The following is a 22,510-nucleotide window of genomic DNA, read 5'->3' on the forward strand; positions in this document are numbered from 1 at the left end:
GAAGAGTCATCAAACTTTATTATAATTTTGCATGTATCTATCAGTCCTTTTCCGGGTAAGAGAACTGGTTCTGGCTGTCACAGTCTTTACATCCCCAGTGTTTAGCTGAATCTGCTACATTGCCGGAGTCCAGCTCCAGCTGGTCCAGGGGTTCCCTCAGGATGGACGGCGTCAGCGATGCGAATGAGAAGACACGGCGAGTCCCGGTGTTTCCAAGTGTCTCCCGACTTTATTGTTTTCAAGACAGCTTTTATATTTTTAGTGGTACATAGAAACAAATGTAAAGTGTAGAGTCATACCAAATCAGCTTAACGGGTCGCCAGTTTTGACCCTCATCAAAACCGTTTGCATATCTTTAGTTACAAAAAGCCTCATTTTGTTTACATCATCTTCTGGCCTGGGGGCCTGCTAACATCTTGTGACTCTCCATTGACAAGGGTTGATCAGTCAGAACACTTTTGTATCAGGCACAGCAGGAAAGAATTCATCAATAGAAAGTTTCAAGGTAAAACCTGTTTTCGGTAATTTATTCTATGCCTTGAGCTTAACAGAAAAGAATGTGGTTCCATAAAGTCATAGAACAGCAAGCTGAAGGTCAGCTCTAAGTAAGAATCATCAGTTAAATCAACAATTGTCTTATTATTTGTATTAAAGCTAAACTTCTATTTATATAAATCTCTAACTATTATGCTTTCATTATATAGGCTAAATACGTTAAGAGCAAAAACATAGTGAGTAAATATAAACAAAGTAACAGTTTCATAAAGCAATATTTCCTATATTTCCTAACAAATCTTTTTCCCTACAAAAGGTTTCCGTGCCCATTGGGGCTTTCTGTGTGGAGGCTCTCAATGCTGTTTATTGTTAAGGAGCAGTCATACACATTAGCTCCAAAGACACAGGTACATTTATTAAACAAACCAATATGCTAGCAAGAGGAATTTAGATTAGCATTCTCTATATCCTAGATAATTTTATTAGGGTGCTACCGTTCAGGGGCCTTGTCGATTGAGATTTCAGATAGATCTATTTTAGAAGAGAATCAGGAAAAGCCTTTTGTCTAAGTCACAGAAAATAAGAAGAGGTTTATTGTAGCAAACATCAGAAAGACAGATACCGTCTTTAAGGTGAGTGCTGAGGCAGCCTTCCGAGAATCCCTGAGGCCTGAGAAGCCGTGCTCAATCTGTCCTCTCCTCATGACCTTGCCATGGGTGGGATCTCGTGAGCTGGCTCCCTGCACTACATGATTGTCAGATACAGGGTAAATGTTTGTTGAATAGATGAGCAGTCAATTTTAATATATTAAAAAACATTTGGAAACTGGATAAAGTTGTTCTTCATAGAAATTTTATAAACTTGTTATATTTACTGAAATACTTCTAAAAATTCATTTTTTGTCACTATTGTAAAAGAAATATTTTCTAAAGTGTAATATAACTTTGCAATTATACTCCTAAAAATTAAAGTTCTATTATTTTAGAAAATTAATGTAGTAACCTTGTTTCTGTTTTTTTCATGATGCTGAGTGCACAAAGGTGCTTAGATTTGTGAGACATTAAGTTTTGAAAATACTGAATGACTGGATGTTACATATTTACTTACAGAGAAGCCCTTTTATCTTTATGGTTTTTATTTTTACCTAGGAATGGAAAGAGGTAGAAAGCAGAAGTATTTTTTCTTTTTGAATCAGTCTGGGGATGGGAAAGAATAGGTGAAGGAAATTAAGAGATTTGTTGTTGTTTCGTCGCTAAGTCATGTCTGACTGTTTTGAGACCCCGTGGACTATAGCCCTCCAGGCTCCACTGTTCGTGGGATTCCCCACTCAGGAATACTGGAATGGGTTGCCATTTCTTTCTCCAGGGAGTATTCCCTGACTCAGGGACTGATCCTGCATCTCCTGCTTGACAGGTGGATTCTTTACCACTGAGCCACCAGGGAAGCCCATAAGTAAGAGATACAAATCTCCAATTTTAAATAAGCCACAGGGATATATACAATATATTAATAGCACAAAAATATAATCAGTAATATTGTAATAACTTTGTATGGGACAGATGGTTATTAGACTTAGGATCATTTCATAACATATGCAAATGTCAAATCACTATGTAGTACACCTGACACAACTTAATGTTATATGTCTGTAACGTTATATGTCAACTATATTTCAATAAAAAAAGTAAAAAGTAACATTTTCAAAAGCTCTAATTTGCAGTACTTAGAAAATACGTGTATGTATTTACTTATAGTTACATGATGTTTATTTCCATATCTCATTTTTTTCAACCCCTCAAATCATTGAATTGGTCTTGTGCAGAATGTCTACTATTATTTCTGTTATAAATCAGTTAAGGGGTTGTCCTGGTAAGTGACACTGAAACATATTCATTAGAATAATTACTTGTAACATTTTTTATTTTGGGGGCTTCCCTGGTGGCTCAGTTTGGTAAAGACTTTACCTACAATGCTAGAGACCCAAGTTCCATCCCTGGGTCAGGAAAATCCCCTGGAGAAGGAAATGGCAACCCACTCCAGTATTCTTGCCTGGAAAATTCCATATAATTTAACAAATAACCAATCGCTGTTCAGTGTTGATTAGTAAGCCCAGTGGGAAATACAGCATACTTCTTTCTTACAGGGAGTAATAATTGTAGGCAGAGAGATGAAATTTTCCACTGGGGGGAAATGGAAAAAAAAATGTTACATTTGTGTAATTTGTTGTATGTGCCATGTAGGATATGTGCCACCTCATATTGATGTAGGGCGTGGGAGGAGGGTCGTTGCAGCTAGATTTAGTAGCATAAGTAGAGTTTAATCTGGATAAAGATGCAGAATACACTACATTAGAAAAAAGTACAATGAAAGACATGAAAGTAAGAGCTAGTAGGGGGTATGGAAATGAGATATTAGGACAATAAGAATTTTATAATTTGTTCCATCAAACAAAATGCAATACTTTTGCCTGCTGTAGTGAACACACATTAATTGAATTTAATGAAGGCCGATATCTAATCTCTTTGTTATCCCATTTGTATTGCCAAGTAATGCAAGCGTATTGTTGAAAACAAACAAATATGCTGATTTTTAAAAAGGCAAAAAAAATTTTTTAACTTTATTCTACCATCCCTAGTAAGCTAACAGTTTTAGTGTTTCAGTGCATTTTTCCTAGATCTGAAAAAGCATACACACATTTTGTGTTTTTATTAAATGAGATCATATTAGCAAGTTATTTTTAAAACATGTATACTTTATTCTTTGTGTTTTGTTTTTGTTTTAGGAGAAAACCAAAAGCCAAGGCACCACTTCCTCCAGCTGAGACCAAATGCCTTGATGCCTCTTCAGTTGATGATTCTGTAGAATCTTCTGCCTTTATCATGGATCAGAAAGAGAACATGACAGATAAAGACATTGAACTCTTAGTGGTTCTACCTGGAGATATTATCAAATCTACTACTGTTAATGGCAGGTACGGTGGAGTGAATGAAACACCAGGACTTCCCTTTCTTCTGTAATTGAAACCCTCTGTTTGGACATCTTTTTTCTTTGACAGATACGTTATTCATCACTCAGTTTAGTTATCTATTAAAAAAAGAAGTAGATGATAAGAGGTATTAGAATTTTCCTGACAATGCTTTAAATATCAAATATATGGATTCCACAACCCTGGTGAAGTGACTCTTGTAATTTGGAACTATTTTACATTTTGTTAGTCATTTACTAAGTTTTTTTTAAAATAGTCATCAGTTTTATTGATTTTCTAAGTCAAACTTACAAAGCAAGCCAGAGATCCATAAGAAAACTCCTTCCCTTCGCTTCCAAATTATTCTTTTTTAAGCTGCTTCTCCAAATTTGACTTGCAGAAGCTACTCTTAAAAGGTACTCTCTTTATCCAAACAGATAAATCTGTCTTTAAAACTAGCAGCATTTTTTTACATCATTGAATGATTTAATGAATTTATTAAAATGTAGATAAATTTAATAGAAACAGAAAATTAAACTTCAACCCAGAAGAAGGGACTATGTGATTTAGGAGACTGATATTTTAAATACCTGAATAAAAACTGGAAAAATGGAATGCAGCCAAGTGTAATTTTCCATTTCGTTTTGAAGAGGAAAGTTACATGAGTTGTATACTTGGTCTTGTTCCTTTCACCTTTAACTACCTGTTTGTTATCAGGGGTAGTGTTTTAGAAACTGAAGCTATTTTGACCTTTAGTTGCATGTGTATGTATATATATTTGTTTGTAGAATGAAAGAATAAGTAAGCAATCTATTGGGTATTGCATTTTTGTAATGTGGTTTTATCTAGAAGAAATTCATTCAAGATACCTTACTTTTGAGATTTATCCTTAAGATTATGTACAACTTTATGAATTATTGAAAGTACATGAAAATAGACAAGTTCAGCATTAGCAAACAGTACATAGTATTGCATATTAAATTCTTATTAAATTCAAGTAAGTTGTACTCTGCCATTTGTTTTGTGTTGAAAATAGTTTTGGAGTTGACACATTGAATCATGTTTTGAGGTTGGGAACCCTGTGATTGACCTTGGGGGGCTTCCACCGCTTCTGGGTGAAGAAGGCATCTTGTGAGTTAGAGACAATGGTCATTGTATCATCTTTAACCCTTGAAATCACACCATTACCCTGGTTTCAAAATAATGATGATAATGGATGTGGCTTGGGTAATGTAAAGGCAATTCCTCTTATGTTCCCTGGATACAAGGTGATTTTTTTAAGTCAGTTATTTTTCCTAGTTCTTCACTAATGCTGACAGATAACAGTGGTTTCATCAGTACTCAAAATTTCTTCTTGAATATACCAGTCACCTGTTTATACAGCCATCTTCCCTACTATTAGCCCTCTGGGTTCTTTAGATTTTTTTTTTTTAACCTCAATGACTTCAGTATTAGAATCACAGGTTTCCTCTCTATCATGTAACCCATTGTAATTACTTCAGATTTTCCCACCTGCTACACCAAGCTAACTTCCTTCTGTTTCCTTAACTCTGGAAAACTGTGTCCATAGTCTACTTCCCCTGTCCAACTGGACAGCTGTATCTTATTACTTTGAAACTGTTTCAAAAGTGAGATCTTAGGGTTTCCACTTTGACACAGTTTTTTTGAATCTAGCTTATCCACTTTTTAAATTGGAGTTGTTCTTCATCCTCCTTAAGTCTAATTGATGACTTCTCTTCCGATTGCTGCATGTTTTTTTCATATTTGACTTGAATTCATTGGTCATTTCTACTGCATTTGTACTTGCAAGGACCCTAGATTTTCTGCACCCCTTTGACTTTCTAGCCTGTTTGCCTTCCAGGGTCCTAAACCGGAGTAATTTTCCACCAGTCAGCTTTTTGTTTCTGGGCTGCCAACTATTGTTGAATTGCTTCAGTTTTCTTATCTATAAAAATGTTTTATAACTGAATTGTTTTGGGGATTAAATGAAATACTATCAGTGCCTGGCACATAGTGGCCTTCTCCATTTTCTATTGAGAACTGTTTTCCTTAATCCTGGGCTCTCTCCATTCATTCTCCACCCTCAGGGTAATCTGACTAAAACACCCCTCTGTTTGTGGCACTCCCTATGATAAAAGACTGCGGGGAATGGCAATTCAACACCAAAGTGAGGAAGTCCAAGCTACCAAGCCTGCACATGAGGTGCCCCGCCTAACTTCTCTGAAGTTAGGCAGGCTTTCCTTCACTACTCCCCTCTAAATTGCTTCAGCTTTAGCCACATGACTCTTTTCTTCTACAGATACTCTGCTTTGTCCACTCGCACATTTTTTTTGAAAGCCTTTCCATCTTGAGTACCATACCAGCCACATTTATCCAGTTAATAGAGCTCAAGTGAAACTTTTTATATAAAGGCTCCCTGATCTCCCAAGAAAGAACTGTTTACCTCTAACTTCCAAACTCCTCTGACACTTGATACCATTGATGGTTATCATACATTATCTCAGGCTATAATTTGTATGTGTGTCTTATCTTCTTAAACAAACCAAAACATCCAGGCAGGTGTGATGACTTTTCTTTTTAGTCCTTATCACAGTTTCTTTTTTCTTTCTTTTTCTTATTTATTTATTTATTTTTTTACAGTTTCTTGCAATGTAGTAGACATTTAGTAAATTCAGATATTGTCTCCTTAAATCTTGTGTGCTGATGGAGATAGCAACTTAAATGATGTGTCTTGAAGAGACATTTGGATGGGCCTCAGTAGCTTTCCCAGAATCTCTTAAATAAAGATATTTTCTCAGGTAGAGAGCAAGGCAAGAATGCCCCAAATTCCGATTGCTTTTTAAATTTTGTTTGGGGCTGAAAAACTTTTCTGAGAGTAGAATTTGTTTTATATCAGTATTTTTATGAGGGAGTTTGATTTTAGAATTTGTTCCTAATAGTTTTATCACTCAGGAATGACTCAAGTTGAAAACACTATGACTAATTTTTTTATATTGTTTATGATTAAAAGTGATTGTGCAATTCTGAATATTTCAGGAGTATGATTATGGATATCTAGAAGTGATTCCAAATATTTTAGAGGGCAGTTCAGGCTATCTTCAGTGTGATTTGGGATATTTTGAAGGTTGCAGCAATTGCTGGCCCATTGTTTAAAAAAAAAAAAATCAATGTTTAACAATAATAAGAAAAACAAAAAATGTAATTATAGAAAAAAATTTTCTATTTCTGAAATATGTTAGCTACCCAATATGCAGAGCCATGGTATAGATAACTTAAATTTCTTCCTGGCTTTGTTACCATAAATGGAATAAGACAGTTTTCAACAAAATGATATAGGGATTTAGTGGAAGAGTATGCTATGGAAGAGTATTTTAATTAAATTAAGTAATTTAATTAAGGGCATAAAGTTTTCTTAGCAATTAATAAATCAAAGTTCCTTATGTCACTATGAAGGGGCTAATATATTTTTATTATTTTGAGGCCATTTATTCTTAATTTGTATATTTGTATTGTATATTTCAATGGTGTTACTTATATATATTTCCTTTGAAGAATAATGTCAATATGAGCCTGAAATAAATATTTAGAAACTTATGCTTCATTTAACTTTTCAGAAAAATTGTGCTTTTCAAAATGTATTCTTGGGGAAGTTCTTTAGAAAGTTGCCTTCTGTTCTCATACAGCACATGCAGAGGTATGCTCAGAAAGTCCCATTTTTGAGAATGTAACACACAATATTATCTTAGAATACGCTTCTTTGTACCTTGATTTTTCACTGAAGAGCTTATTCAGATTAAGGAACACAATAAACTTGGAGATGGTAATAGACTTATGCTCAAGGGAAAACTAAAAGCTTGTTATCCTGAGTCAGGTTAAGAGCTACCTGTACAGGCTTACCAATCTTTCGGTATCAGAGCTTGGTGATATTGCCTCTTTAGTGACCAAAAGTCACCCAATGTCTGTCATCTTGCCTTTGTGATCCTTGGCTTACATCTAAGATAGCTGAGTGGCAGCATGAAAACTTTGGGCATTTCTGTTTGTCCTGTTATTACAAATGATTGGATTGAAGGAAGGAAGTACAGGTATATGTGTATGTATATGTATGCATGTGTGTGTGTATATATATATATATATATGCATGCATACATACATATATATATATATATACATATCTGTCTGTGTGTGCAGGTCAAGTAAACAATCTTTTTCACTAGACAAAGCAGCTCTGGGCCTTGCAAAAAGTGAGCATTAAAGAATATTGTTAGAGGCAAGCTGCGTAGGGGCTGAGCTCCTCAGAAAATGCCACGCTATGCAATAGCATATGTGGTGGTATCTACTAGTGCTTGGGAAAAGTTAATTTTTAATAAAAATGAGCTTATAGGTTAAACTCTGATAGATACTACAGTGAAAAAGGAAGTATGTAGGTATGTTTGTACGTCACCCTATGTCCTTGCTTTATAGTCAGGTGTCATTCTCATTGAATAAATATTTTTACCGTTTTCTCTGGGGACATTTTAAAAGCAGTTTTCATTTGGAAATTTGATAAAAGATTGACATTAACTCTCTGTTGGCCTACAGGGAGAGCACTCTATGTCTATTAGTCTATTCTCTCTCCTATAGTTTGTGATATTTTACGTCCTGAATACCATAAATAGGGATTTGTTTTGATATGAGCAAATCTTAGAGTATCAGGAATGAAAACACAAATAAAGAAAGCATGGAACTTGAAGTTAGAAGTCTCAGGCTCTACAGTTTATTCCATAACTTGCTATGTGACCTCAAGCAAGTCACCTCATATCTCTGACCTTTGTGAGCAGAGTTTCGACTGGTACCCGGTGGGTCAGAGAACTAACTCAAGAGTGTTTTACGTGAACTGCAGTGCCACCTACTGGAAGAAAGTAGGCTATGAAAAATGACAAGATATTACTGAATTAATGTGGGTCAGTTTTGTTTACATCCCACCCCTAAACCAGTAATACAGCAAGTGGTATGGATCTCAGAAGAACTTCAGAATTTCAGAATCATTCTTATATTTACTGAAAAATGTCAAATGACAGATGTGTAGTAAATACATTATATGATAGGGTGATAGATTTCAAAAACACACTGCTGAAAATCTGTTGCATGGCACAACCACATTGAACTCCATTTGTTGTTGTTCATGGCTCCCGGTCCCATCACTTCACGTCAAATAGATGGGGAAGCAATGGAAGCAGTAAGAGACTTTATTTTTTTGGGCTCCAAAATCACTGCAAATGGTGACTGCAGCCATGAAATTAAAAGATGCTTGCTCCTTGGAAGAAAAGTTATGACTAAACTAGACAGCATATTAAAAAGCAGAGACATTACTTTACCAACAAAGGTCCATCTAGTCAAAGCTATGGTTTTTCCAGTAGTCGTGTATGAATGTGAGAGTTGGACTATAAAGAAAGCTGAGCACCAAAGAATTGATGCTTTTGAACTGTGGTGCTGGAGAAGACTCTTGAGAGTCCCTTGGACTGCAAGGAGATCCAACTAGTCCATCCTAAAGGAAATCAGTCCTGAATATTCATTGGAAGGACTGATTCTAAAGCTGAAACCCTAATACTTTGGCCACCTGATGTGAAGAACCGACTCATTGGTAAAGACCCTGATGCTGGGAATGATTGAAGGCAGGAGGAGAAGGGGTCGACAGAGGATGAGATGGTTGGATGGCATCACCGACTTGATGGACTTGAGTTTGAATAGGCTCTAGGAGTTGGTGAGGGGCAGGGAAGCCTGGCATGCTGCATTGACTTGTGTCCATTGAGTCAGTGATGCCATCCACATCTGTCTTACCCTCTATCACCCCCTTCTCTTCTTGCCCTCTATCTTTCCCAGCATCAGAGTCATTTCCATTGAGCTCCATAAGAAAGCTCTAAATTTTGATTTAGATACTTATTCAACTACAGCTGCTAAATAAAAGTTGGAATTTTAACTGTTAAGTCATTTAAGTATAACAGCCCTGCCTGAGTTTTTACCTAGTTTGAATCCTGTACACCAGGCTTCAGTACTGCCCCCCACAGCCCTGAGCCAGGCAGCACATAAGCATCTATTGGCTGATGGCTCTCCTGGTTGTTAGGGTAACTGAATACTAACAACACCCTCCAAGTGTGGTTCCTAGAAGGGCCGCCCTCATCCCTTTCTTTCCCTGGAATCTATACCTTGCAACAATGACCCTTCTTAATTTTATTTTTAATTTTTTATGACTCTAAATGCAGTGGTGGTGATTAGTTTGCTCATTTAGTTGTGTCTGACTTGCAACCCCATAGACTGTAGCCCACCAGGCTCCTCTGTGGAATTTCCCAGGCAAGCATACTGGAGCGGGTAGCCATTTCCTTCTCCAGGGGATCTTCCCAACCCAGGGATCGAACAGTGTGGGTCTCCTGCATTGCAGGCAGATTCTTTACCAACTGAGCCCAGAGAAGCCTGATAAATGCAGTGGTTGGGGATTATTATAGAAAGTGGGAAAATACAGACAAGCCAGGAAAAAAAAAATAATACTTAAAACACCATGTTATAATTAAGAAGACCGGTTACAGCTATTAACATTGTGGTATATAACCTTTTCCTATTGCATAATTCAGTAAGCACTCTCAACTTTGAGATTAGGTTTCTTGTTTTATGTACCTGATCCACTTCATTTCAGGCACATGGACATTCTTGAACTCATTCTGAACTAGGTGGGTTAGCTTCATTCCTGAACTCTTTATTGAATGAGGTGGGTTATCGTAAGATAAACATCAGTAACAACAGAGAATGTCCTAAAAGTTCCTATACTGTCATCAATAAGTTTAATTGGGTTGTTGGTATACATTTGTAAGGGACAGCTGGAACCAATTCAACTCAACTCAGTTTTGAGGATTTATTGAAAATGAGTAAAATATACCTTATTAGACACAAGGGTAGATTTAAAGGATCTTATTAAGAAAGAATCTTATTCATTCAACCTCAACCCCTTATCAGATGCTTGAAATCCATCTGGTCATAAAAAGTACTTTCATCATGCATCCTCGTTTTCTTATGACAGTCCCTGTTTGTGTCTATTTTCCCAGAGTAATTACTAACCCCCTTTCATTCTCAGGTGTCCAGATTGGGTCAGTTACATAGCAACCCTATTGGTAAGTGACTTTGTTTAAGCACCTCTAGGGTTTGGAAATTCATGTAGGTAGTTGTTGGAGCCGGAGAAGGCAATGGCACCCCACTCCAGTACTCTTGCTTGGAAAATCCCATGGATGGAGGAGCCTGGTAGGCTGCAGTCCATGGGGTCGCTAAGAGTCGGACACGACTGAGCGACTTCACTTTCACTTTTCCCTTTCATGCACTGGAGAAGGAAATGGCAACCCACTCCAGTATTCTTGCCTGGAGAATCCCAGGGACGGCAGAGCCTGGTGGCTGCCATCTATGGGGTCGCACAGAGTCGGACACGACTGAAGTGACTTAGCAGCAGCAGTTGTTGGAGCTAATCTGAAAGCTCTTTGGTGAATCCTGACTTTCATTTTTAATACCTAAGTGGATTTTTAAAATCTCAAAGCAGAAGTCTTCTTTTATCTAGCAGGTAATAAAACTAGAATAAGATTACCCTTCATATGTACCCTAAATGCAGGAAGGGTCATTGGAGGATTTCAGATAGTTATTTAGTGATGCCATCAATCTTTGAAGTAAAACTGCAGTAGATAGCAGATAACCTGTTGCAAGCCATCTGCTCTGAGTCCTGCATGTGATCCTGAGGCTAAAGTGTAGCTGGATTAGGAGTCAGGACATTTTCACTCTGACTGCAGCCAATTCTATTTATGCTCTTTGTAATCTGTTTATGTCACTTTTCTAACCACAGTTTCTTCATTCATAAAGTGGAAGTAGCTTTTGTGGTGGTTGTGAACTCAAAGGAGATACTAGATATGAAATTAATGCAAAGGATTGTTATTTCAAAATGGAGTGGGAAATCTCATAGGGATTTCTTCTGGTTCAAAGAAGAGGTTTTTTTTTTTTGAAGTCCGCTCTTTAGAAGGTCATTATTTTACAAGATTACAAAAAAAAATCTGTAAATAATAGTGCAAAGCAGATTTTGTTAAATAATAAGCCAAAAATCAAAGTAATATGGTGATATAGAGGAGGAAAAGACTGTTTCTTGTTTGAATGAGGAAGTGGTGATCAAATTCAGCCAATCCTATTCAACTTTTAGTTATTTGGCTTGGGTTTCGGGTGGACTGCTGGTATGTGCTCCCACCTTAGCAAATAAGAAAACAAGTGTCCTTACTATGGTGATCACGTGGTTAAACCTTTCAGCCAATGGTTGTTAGGTACATCAGCTTAGGATAATTACCATCAAACTAAAATTGTTGTTTTTGGTAGAAGTAACTTGGCATTCAGGTGGATAATTCTAAACTATACTCAAGAGAGGATTTTGCTTTCTAGGGGAGCATTTTGTGACTAGTTAATCCCCAAAGCAGTCCCACTGTGTGCAGGGCCTGCTTTAAAGTTAGTGTCCTGCTTTTATTGTGTTACAACTCCTTTAAGGTAGAACCAGATGGTCAGTAATTCCCACCCTCAGAATTGGCTAGGTCAGGGTCATCTCTTCTGTGGTTTTAGGGCCAAATGCTGAGCCTTTAATCAAATAATTCAAGCAGTCGAACTGATCTGAGGCTGATTTTGGAAAAAGTCTTAGTCCAACTTAATGCTTATACCACACTTCTATGTTAAGTGTACTGTCTTTGCATGCAACAAGGCTACTAGTCAAGTTTGTTAATTAAAAAACAAAAATCAAAACCACTTTCTCACCTCTGTATTTTTTTTTTTTTAAGCATGTGAGTCTCCTTTTGACAGTTTCACCTTTTCATGCATCAGACACTGAACAGCCATCTCAAATGCATATTGTCTGGTGTGTATTTGAGCTCATGGATATTTAAGCAGAATTACCTAAGAGATAAATAATCATTGGCTTCTATAAATTCCTCATTCAGTGATGCTGACCTGTGTTGTATTAGGTCCTGGAAAGAAAGTCTGCTAAGAGGTGGACCTGCTAGAGAGGAGTTCACGTCTAGGTATAGGGGTACCCAGATAACATCTTGAAATCACTCTGCTCTTCCAGGTCTCTGAAAGATTGGCCTGAACCCTTGCTTCATAAATACCCTTTATAATATTATTGTAAATTCCCAAGGGTTTGTGTTCTTGGAGCCACCTTTGACCTGGACTTTATATCTTAACTTTGGATTCTTATTTTTCAGTCCCTTATTTTTTGAAATGTTCTTTCTGTCCTTGATTTAACCACTCTCAAAGCTACCAGCACAATGGTTTGGGGTCACTGGGGAGAGGTTAGTAAGCATATCACATACCAAATCACTTCAATGAGCATTTCAGACCTTCCATAGGGTCCTTTTAGCAACGTTGCCACTTGGTAGTGTCTCCCGCAATCCTGGTCTCTTCCCATTGGCTGGCTTCTCTCGCTCTCTTTTTTTTTTAATTTATTTATTTGATTGCTCTGGGTCTTAGCTGCAACACCTGGGATCTTAGGTATTCATTGTGGCATACAGGATCTTTAGTTGCAGCATGTGGGATCTTTTTCCCTGGCCAGGGATTGAACACGTACCCCTTGCATTGGGAACGCAGCATCTTAGCCACTGGACCACCAGGGAAGTCCTGTCTCCTCTTTCTGTCTCTTGTGTCATTTTACCCTTTCTTCCCACACTAGATTTAATCCTTTCACCACCTTATGAAATACATCTGGAATCTGACTAATCTAAACGACCACCATCTCACACCTAAATTTTTGCAGTAGCTTTGTAACTGCTCCCCCAGACCACTGTGAATACAGCAATCAGAATATAATCCTTTACAAGTGTAATGTAGATCCTATCACTCCTCACAGCCCTTCTGTGGTTTTCTATCTCACTTCATAAAATCCCAGGCTTCCACCAGGCCTTCCAGCTCTATAAGAAAATCACTCTAATATCTTATCTACTGCTTTCACCCCAGCAAGCTGGTTTCTGTTTTTCTTTAAACACGTGGGACACACTTCTGCCTCAGGGCCTTTGCACTAGTCAGCTCTGCTTGGGATTGCTATTTCACCAGTATCTTTTGTTGTTCAGATCTCTTTTCTAATGTCATTTTTCTTCAGTTAGGACATTTTCTAATCTCCTTCCTTATTTTCATCATAGCATTTATCATTATCTGATATACCATATAATTTACTCGTTTCTTTATCTTCTCTCCAGATCACTGGTGGGAAAGCCATAGTATGTGTTAGAATCAGCTGGAGTGCATGTCAAAGCACATATTCCTAGGCTTCACTACCAGAGTTTCCCATTCAAGGATTGGGACTGAAGCTTTAGAATTCCCATTTCTAATGAGTTCTCAGTAACACAAATACTGTTGACTTGTGAATCACGCTTTGAGAATCAGTGCAGTAGAGCTACTCTGTCCAGTACAGTGGTTGCTCATCACGTTTGTTTAAACTATTCAAATTGAATTTAAGTGAAATGAAAAATTCAATTTGTTAGTCCACTGCTGCTGCTGCTAAGTCGCTTCAGTCATGTCCGACTCTGTGCGACCCCATAGACGGCAGTCCACCAGGCTCTGCCATCCCTGGGATTCTCCAGGCAAGAACACTGGAGTGGGTTGCCATTTCCTTCTCCAATGCATGAAAATGAAAAGTGAAAGTGAAGTCGTTCAGTCATGTCCAACTCTTCGTGACCCCATGGACTGCAGCCTACCAGGCTCCTCTGTCCATGGGATTTTCCAGGCAAGAGTACTGGAGTGGGGTGCCATTGCCTTTTCCGGTTAGTCCACTAGCTTAGTGTATTTCAAATGCTCAACAGCCACATGCAGTTTGAAGCCCCTGTATTGGGCAAGACAGATACAGGACATTTCCATCATTGCAGAAACTTCTATTGGACATTCTGCTCTAGATCATGAACTACATGAAGATGGATTTCTTTTCTGTTTTTTCCCCCAGAATTATATTCTCATATTTATACAGTGGTCTGCCTAGGCTTACTTTAGTGTAAGGAATAAGGTAGATGGGTAGCTTTTTTTTTTTTTTAAGTCAGATTTGCTTCCCTGGTGGCTCAGATGATAAAGAATCTACTTGTAATGAAGCAGACCAGGCTTGATCTCTGGGTCCAGAATATCCCCTGGAGAAGGGAATGGCTACCCACTCCATTATTTTTGCCTGGAGAGTTCTGGGGACAGAGGTGCCTAATGGGCTACAATCCACGGGGTTACAACGAGTTGAACATGACTGAGCAAGTTTGTTGAAAATTCAATTCTGTGCCCAGAAACTCGAAATATCATTATTATAGGCATATCAAATCCCTGTGTATTTTTGTCTGTTACAGAACTTACTGATCTTTTGCTTTTATCTGCCTACCAATATTTTCTAGAGAGAATTGGCCTCTGGAAGTATTAAATAAAAGTTGAAACTGTAATTATAGAATGAAAGAATAAGGTCATAAAGAAGATCTGTAACATTTAGTTGCTTTTCCAAGAGTTGTTTTAGAAGATATTTAGGCAGTGAATTCAAAGGTTCTAGTCACCATGCAACTTTTTTGCTGTGAAATCTGGTATAGTGTGCAAATTATAGGTGACCACTTTGACTAAAGGAATAAGCTGTAATTATAATATTCTTGGCCCATTCTCCATCACCTTTATTAAATTAGAAAATTTGCATATCACAGATAAAAATACAATAATTCATTAAGGCATATCAGAAGAGTTAGAGTGTCAAATTGTTCTTTAAAAGTTTGTAAAGTATCTTTTTCCCTAAAAGATAAAAAATGGTAGCATAAAAATAAGAGATTAACAAAACAAAAACAAAACTTTATACTAATCACTGTTTTTGTCTTGTTAATGTTTAGTGTATATTTCTGGCAGAGATTCTACTAGGCTTCTCTGTCCATGGGATTTTCCAAGCAAGAGTACTGGAGTGGGTTGCCATTTCCTTCTCCAGGGGATCTTCCTGACCCAGGTATCGAACCCAGGTATCCTGCATTGCAGGCAGGCGCTTCACCCTCTGAGCCACCAGGGAAGCCCTCTGGCAGAGATTCTAAAAGGACTGTACATTTAACAAGTAAAAGATGTGTGAAGTATGTTTTGAGTTTTTACATGTGTTAACTGGCACATTTATATATAGAGAGAAAGGGAAATATAATCTTACCATAACACCATTTACTCATAGACCACAGTGGACATGTCTCCATTGAGTTGGCACTGAAAATTCTCTCCTCTTCCAGCTTATATGTATAAGGATTTATAATTTATTGTAATTTATAATTATTTTGTATAAATATTTTGTATTTATATTGTATTTATTTAGACATTACCTAATCCTTCTTAACTTTATTTACTATCAGGGAAAGAAGTACCATTTCCAAATCTAGAATTGGTATTTAGCATCAAATTGCTATCATAGAGTACTGTTACCAAAAAATGAACTTCAACAATACTATTATGCTAGTCTTTCTCTGGATCAAATTGAGTGTGTACTATCCAAAGCCAAAATTTGGGCAATTATAGAAAATTTATGTATGAACATACTAGGTAGCTCAAGAGAAAGAAATAAAACTCCTAAATGTTACCGTGCAAGCCTTTAATAAAGACATAGGAAACATGTTTGGGGGACTGAAACATATTACAGAGAACTAATTTTTTTTTTTACTGAGGGACTTATTTTTTATTTATTCGTTTTTCTTGGCATATATATAATGGGTACAACTAGTATATGAGAAAGAGAAGGGAAGTGAGTGCATCATTATGAAAAATGCCTCTTTATCCCGTAACAAGTGGAATGGCCTAAGAATGGGCAACAACCACAGAAGCTGAGGGTGAGGTAGGGAGCTGAACCCAGGGGATGGTTTGAAAATCTGTATAAAGTATTTGACCTCAGGACCACACAGTGTCAGACAACTAATTCTTCCCCAGCAGGATACTTCCTCTCTGGAAGCGTTGCACCGGAGAGGCTACAGACCTGGGAATTCCACCTAGGAGACCGAGGGTGGGTGCATATGGGAATAGATGTAGTAAATTAAAAATAGCATACTGAACAGTGAGATTTTTTAGTCTCATTTCCCTGTCAAGTTTCTAAAAGACTGATAGCTGTTCATAATCTAGGCAAGAAATTGGAGAATTATCTTTTACTGACATTTATACTTACCATTGGGGGGAAAAAAAGCTGGCCACCTGATTACCCTCAAGTGAAGCCCATCAACCTGTAAACCACAGTTCACAAAAATTAGACTTTTAGACAGCATTTTAGTGCCTCAGTTTTGAGTATGAGCTAACAGCTTAGGACCTCCAGACATTTGCAGAAAGCACATATACAAAAGATTTTTTGGTATGCTTTCCTCAAATGCTGACAATTAAGAAAGAGTTTGAGACCACACGATTCTGTTTATTTTTCTTGGTATATGTATAATGGGTACAACTTGTAAGTGGGAGAGAGAAGGGAGATGAAGTGAATGAAAACAAGTCTGTGTCAGCAGTTGGAATCTGTGGAAAGGGAAGCAAAAAATTAAGTGTCTCTGAATCTCACGTTGGATTAGCAATTCCGTATAGAAATAGGTTCTGTATTACTATTAGTGTTCAACACTTAATCACTGTTTGAAATTTTATCATACCCTTACTTGGTTATTTTTTCACTGTCTAGCACAAGAATCCCTAAACTTTTTCTGTCAAGAGCCAATTAGTAAAAAAGTATTAGGTTTTGCGGGCCCTACAGTCTCAGTCACATCTACTCAAATCTGTCATTATAACACAAAAGTAGCCCTAGATATTATAGAAACAAATGAACTTGGCTGCATGCTAATAAGCTTTTATTTAAGAAAACAAGACTGTGGACCCACTTTGACCTGCAGATGGTAGCTTGCTGACACTTAGTCTAGCCCATCTAGCAGTGTTTTGGGTATATGAGAGAAGTTATGCCATAAAGTTGTACCCTGTCACCAGTGCCTAGGAATATTAAATGCTGTTTGAATGAATTAAGAATTCTGTATGACACTTTTTGTTAGGATTTTGTGGGCTTCCTCATGTAGATTCTATGCTTTCTAAAGACCAAAAGTGACAATACCGTATTCTTATCACAACCAATTTGTAAGCTAAAGATTGCTCATATTCCAAATGACATTGTAAAGGAGCATCTGCTAAGTTAAATGACTGCTTTTGGGTAAGGAAGATCTTTTCCTTCTCCTGAAATCTATGATATGAAGACAGTTTGGCAGATAAAATATACAGAAGTTTTAAATCAACACAAGGATCCAAGTTTTCTTGAATACTACTTAGAATTTTTAAACTATTATAATTTTGTATGCTTAAATATAATATCTGTACTTAGCTTTTTAAGCAGCTTTCACAGTATTCTGTAGGCTTGTTTTATCTGCTGAAGATGAGAAAAAAAAGAAAAGTTAGTCACATAGTTGTGTCCGACTCTTTGTGATCCTATGGACTGTAGTCTGGCAGGTCCTCTGTCCATGGAATTCTCCAGGCAAGAGTACTGGAGTGGGTTGCCATTCCCCAGAGGCCCTAGAAAAAATGCTTGAAACAATAAATTGAACAGGTTAATGAAGCTGTTCCATGATCAGCACTACTCTTGTTTTACAGTAAACCTATGATGGACTTGTTGATTTTCCTCTGTGCGCAATATCACTTAAATCCATCAAGTCACACAATTGATCTGCTCTCAGCTGAAAAGAACCCCATTAAATTTAAGCCAAACACACCAATAGGAATGTTGGAGGTGGAGAAAGTGATTTTAAAGCCAAAAATTCTGGATAAGAAAAAGCCTACACCTTTAATACCAGAGGTAAGTTTTTCATAGTAGATTTTGATGTAATACTAAGTTAATGTTTAAAATCACTCTTTGCTGCTCAGTGTAAATGAAATAAAATTTGCCTTTCCTGGTCTAATTCGATGTAAGTATGGCTATCATGTTTTCCTGGACCTTTTTGCTTAGGATTCACTTGGTTGTTTATCCTTGGATTAACTAGGATTTGGGGAATACTTAAATTTTAAATGTGCTAAAGTGATCTTTTTGATAGTATCAGAATCTGACAATTATGAAAGATCTATATTTTGAGCTATTCTTTTAAAAAATATTTTACATTTTTTAAAAAAGGCTTTAGAATTCTTTAATACAAATTCCTCTAAGAATTTAAAATAATTTTTTTTGACTTCTCTATACTTGGTAAGTGGTGGTTGTAACTTTTTAACTTATAAATTATTGTTAATTTGAGCTGCATGAATCAAAACCACAATGAGGTACCATTTCACACCAGTCAGAATGGCTGCTATCCAAAAGTCTACAAGCAATAAATGCTGGAGAGGGTGTGGAGAAAAGGGAACCCTCTTACACTGTTGGTGGGAATGCAAACTAGTACAGCCACTATGGAGAACAGTGTGGAGATTCCTTAAAAAACTGGAAATAGAACTGCCATATGACCCAGCAATCCCACTGCTGGGCATACACACCGAGGAAACCAGAATTGAAAGAGATGCGTGTACCCCAATGTTCATCGCAGCACTGTTTACAATAGCCAGGACATGGAAGCAACCTAGATGTCCCATCAGCAGACGAATGGATAAGGAAGCTGTGGTACATATACACAATGGAATATTACTCAGCCATTAAAAAAAAAAACTACATTTGAATCAGTTCTATTGAGATGGATGAAACTGGAGCTCATTATACAGAGTGAAGTAAGCCAGAAGGAAAAACACCAATACAGTATACTAATGCATATATATGGAATTTGAAAGATGGTAACGATAACCCTATATGCAAGACAGAATAAGAGACACAGATGCATAGAACAGTCTTATGGACTCTGAGGGAGAAGGTGAGGGTGGGACTTTCTGGGAGAATAGCATTGAAACATGTATATTATCATATGTGAAACAGAACACCATTCCATGTTTGATGCATGAGACAAATGCTCAGGGCTGGGGCAATGGGATGACCCAGAGGGATGGGATGGGGAGGGAGGTGGGAGGGGGGTTCAGGATGGGGAACACATGTAAACCCATGGCTGATTCATGTCAATGTATGGCAAAAACCACTACAATATTGTAAAGTAATTAGCCCCCAACTAAAATAAATAAATTTATTTAAAAACAAAATCTTAAAAAAATTTGAGCTGCATGATGGCTCGGTTTTCTGTAATGTATGAATTTTAAGCAAAAATTTTTTAGCGCAGTGATAATATTATCAGTTCTCCTTTATAAAATTGTTGTGTTTCTGTAAGCAAAGGGGGGGTAGAAGTAATGGGTTTCTAGAAATACTCTTTCATTAGGAACAACATAAACCATTTTTAACTTCAAAAATGTATAAAGGTTTATTTATTAAATTAGTTCATTTACACGTGAGCTGAGTACATACATTTTCATGTTTTCTTCATATTCTTATGAGAATTTTTTTTTTTACAAAAAAGTTAACTTTTTTGGACAATACTAAAAATTCTTTGCCTTCTACAACATTTGATTGAATATTAAATATTAATTAGGATATTGGGCTATTTTCCATAAAGATATGTATACTATTTATCTAAATGGAAATTGTATTATTTGTGCTATAGCATTGGACTATATGTGGTATTTTAGGAATATATTTTAAACTTTAAAGATCTGCAGTCAGTAAGTTTCACTTAACGTGGTCATGTTTCTAAATTCCATTTACATACAAAATTTAATTCAATTGCATTAAAATATGGAGGGGCTTAAAAACTTATTGGTAACTTTGAGTTAGCAGTATTAAATATCTAAATGAGGACTATTATACTATTCTTTACTAATATATTAAAATTAACCAAAGTAGTAATAATAGTAGTGACAACAACAATAGTTACAATTGCTAATGTTTATGTGTTGATAATTTACAATATGCCAGTGTGTTAAGTTCTTCATATGGATTAACTCACTTATCTCAAATAGAAGCTCAAAAATGTTAGTGTGTTAATTAAAATATCCCTTTTTTTCCATTGAGACAACTGACAAACCATTAAAAAGATAAATATTAGAATAAAACATTTATAATTCTATTATGTATGCTAATTTTAAAGTAAATATTTTAAGGAATAAAGCAAAAACACCTGTAGGACTAGATAAGAGGCTTTTATGTTTCATTTTGGATTTAAATCTACGTAATACTTTATAAGAATTATGAATTTAATCTAGATTACTTAATAAGCAAACTTTTTCCAAGAATCTGGTTTGGATTTAGGAAGTAACATTAATCAAAATGAAAATTTTACCACAAAGTAGAAAAATACTGTATATTGTATTTGTTCCAATACATAATTTTCCATAGATTATCTCATTGTTCTAGACATCACTGTAGAAACTTTGTCAGTAAACTATGATAATTTCATATTATGCAATGTGAGGGTGCTAGAGATATAGGAATAGAACCTGGGGCTTAGGTTAAAGTCTGAAGTATGAGACAGAAATTTATGACATTCTAGTGCTACAAAGACTATTCTAGAAAATGCCTCCAATCTTCTCCAGATCTCAGGATGGAAACTCAGGCCACTTACTTCCACCAGAAACACCATAAGTTAAAAATAAGGTCACAGGACTTGTATATCATCATGTTATTCACTTTAATTCTTAATGTTACCTATATTATTGAACTTGGCTATGGAAGAAGGATTCTTACACAATAAAATGAAGGTTCTTATTATCTTGAAAAAAAAACCCCAGTAAATTATGGTGTAACTCTGGCTTTGATCTGTGTTTCAGAAAACTGTGAGAGTAGTGATCAATTTTAAGAAAACGCAGAAGACAATAGTGAGAGTTAGCCCCCATGCACCACTTCAAGAACTTATCGCCATTATATGCAGCAAATGTGAGTTTGATCCATTACACACACAGTTATTGAAGGACTATCAGTCTCAGGAGCCCCTTGACTTGACAAAATCTCTTAATGAACTGGGACTGAGAGAATTATATGCCATCGATGTCAGCAAAGGTAAGTAAGACTTTTCATGTTGTTCATTTGACAGGATGTACATATGTGCGCATGTTTTGTGTTTATGTATAGGAATTCTCAAATTCATAATGAATCCTGTAGTAAAGTCAGAACATGTCATTGGAAATAAAAAGAGAAAACTAAATGTAATAAAATTTAACTTGAGTTCAGTTACTAAATTGGAATAAAGATTTGTCTTTCTTAGCTGTCTACATTTTACACTTTTCCATCTACCTTTGAATATTTAGGGCATCCCTGGTAGCTCAGCTGGTAAAGAATCCACCTGCAATGCAGGAGACCCTGGTTTGATTCCTGGGTCAGGAAGATCCCCTGGAGAAGGGATAGGCTACCCCACTCCCATATTCATGGGCTTCCCTGGTGGCTCACACAGTAAAAAATCCGATTGTACTGTGGGAAACTCACCATGGTTTTGTCTGAGTCTTAATTTTCTTTCTAATTTAGGAGTATATTGATAAATATTTTTCCAAGTTCAGCACCCAAAATCAATTAGCTTATAAAATGAGTCAGTCTAGTTACAAAAATCTTCAAAATAGGAATAACTTGGAGTATAAATCTATAGAAATAATGTATTAAAACTTGGAGATTTTAGATAATGTTGGTTTATATGATATCTAATAGATAAATGCAAGTTTATTTATTCAACACAAATCTGTTTTATTAGGAGTAATAAAAGCTTTGTGAAGAATGATTACTTACATCTTCTCTATGTAGAGAACTTCAACTTTATCTTGAGATTGTGGCTTTAAATAATTCATAGACAAATGTTTCAACTCAGTGATGTTTTATACTTGAACAGACATTTTCTTTACAGTCAATTTACCCTCTTTTACTCCCTTCTTCTGTAGCCACTTCTGTTACTGCCTTCAGTAAGTCATCTTTACAAGGTAAGATATATGAATCTGTAGAAAGGTTAAATATGAAATCTCTATTTCTATTGGGTAAATTATAAAAACTGCTAATGGGACTTTTCTGGTGGCTTAGATGGTAAAGAATCTGGAGATTTGGGTTCGATCCCTGGGTTGGGACGATCTCCTGGAGAAGGGAATGGCTACCCACACCAG

The 22,510-nt window shown here is 36.4% G+C and overlaps 1 protein-coding gene across 1 annotated transcript in view; it reads left to right on the plus strand.

The window, feature by feature from the left end:
• The window catches only part of COBLL1 (cordon-bleu WH2 repeat protein like 1), a 187,180-nt gene that overhangs the window by 115,147 nt on the left and 49,523 nt on the right, over positions 1–22,510 (plus strand). Inside the window, exons 3-6 of the mRNA XM_081581254.1 lie at positions 3,278–3,466; positions 18,068–18,269; positions 21,200–21,428; positions 22,295–22,333. Coding sequence (XP_081437380.1) covers positions 3,278–3,466; positions 18,068–18,269; positions 21,200–21,428; positions 22,295–22,333 — 659 coding nt within the window. The remainder of the gene's footprint in view (positions 1–3,277; positions 3,467–18,067; positions 18,270–21,199; positions 21,429–22,294; positions 22,334–22,510) is intronic.

This window comes from Giraffa tippelskirchi, chromosome 3, assembly GCF_054371585.1.
Source record: "Giraffa tippelskirchi isolate mGirTip1 chromosome 3, T2T-mGirTip1v1.2.pri, whole genome shotgun sequence".
Classification (NCBI taxonomy): Eukaryota; Metazoa; Chordata; class Mammalia; order Artiodactyla; family Giraffidae; genus Giraffa; species Giraffa tippelskirchi.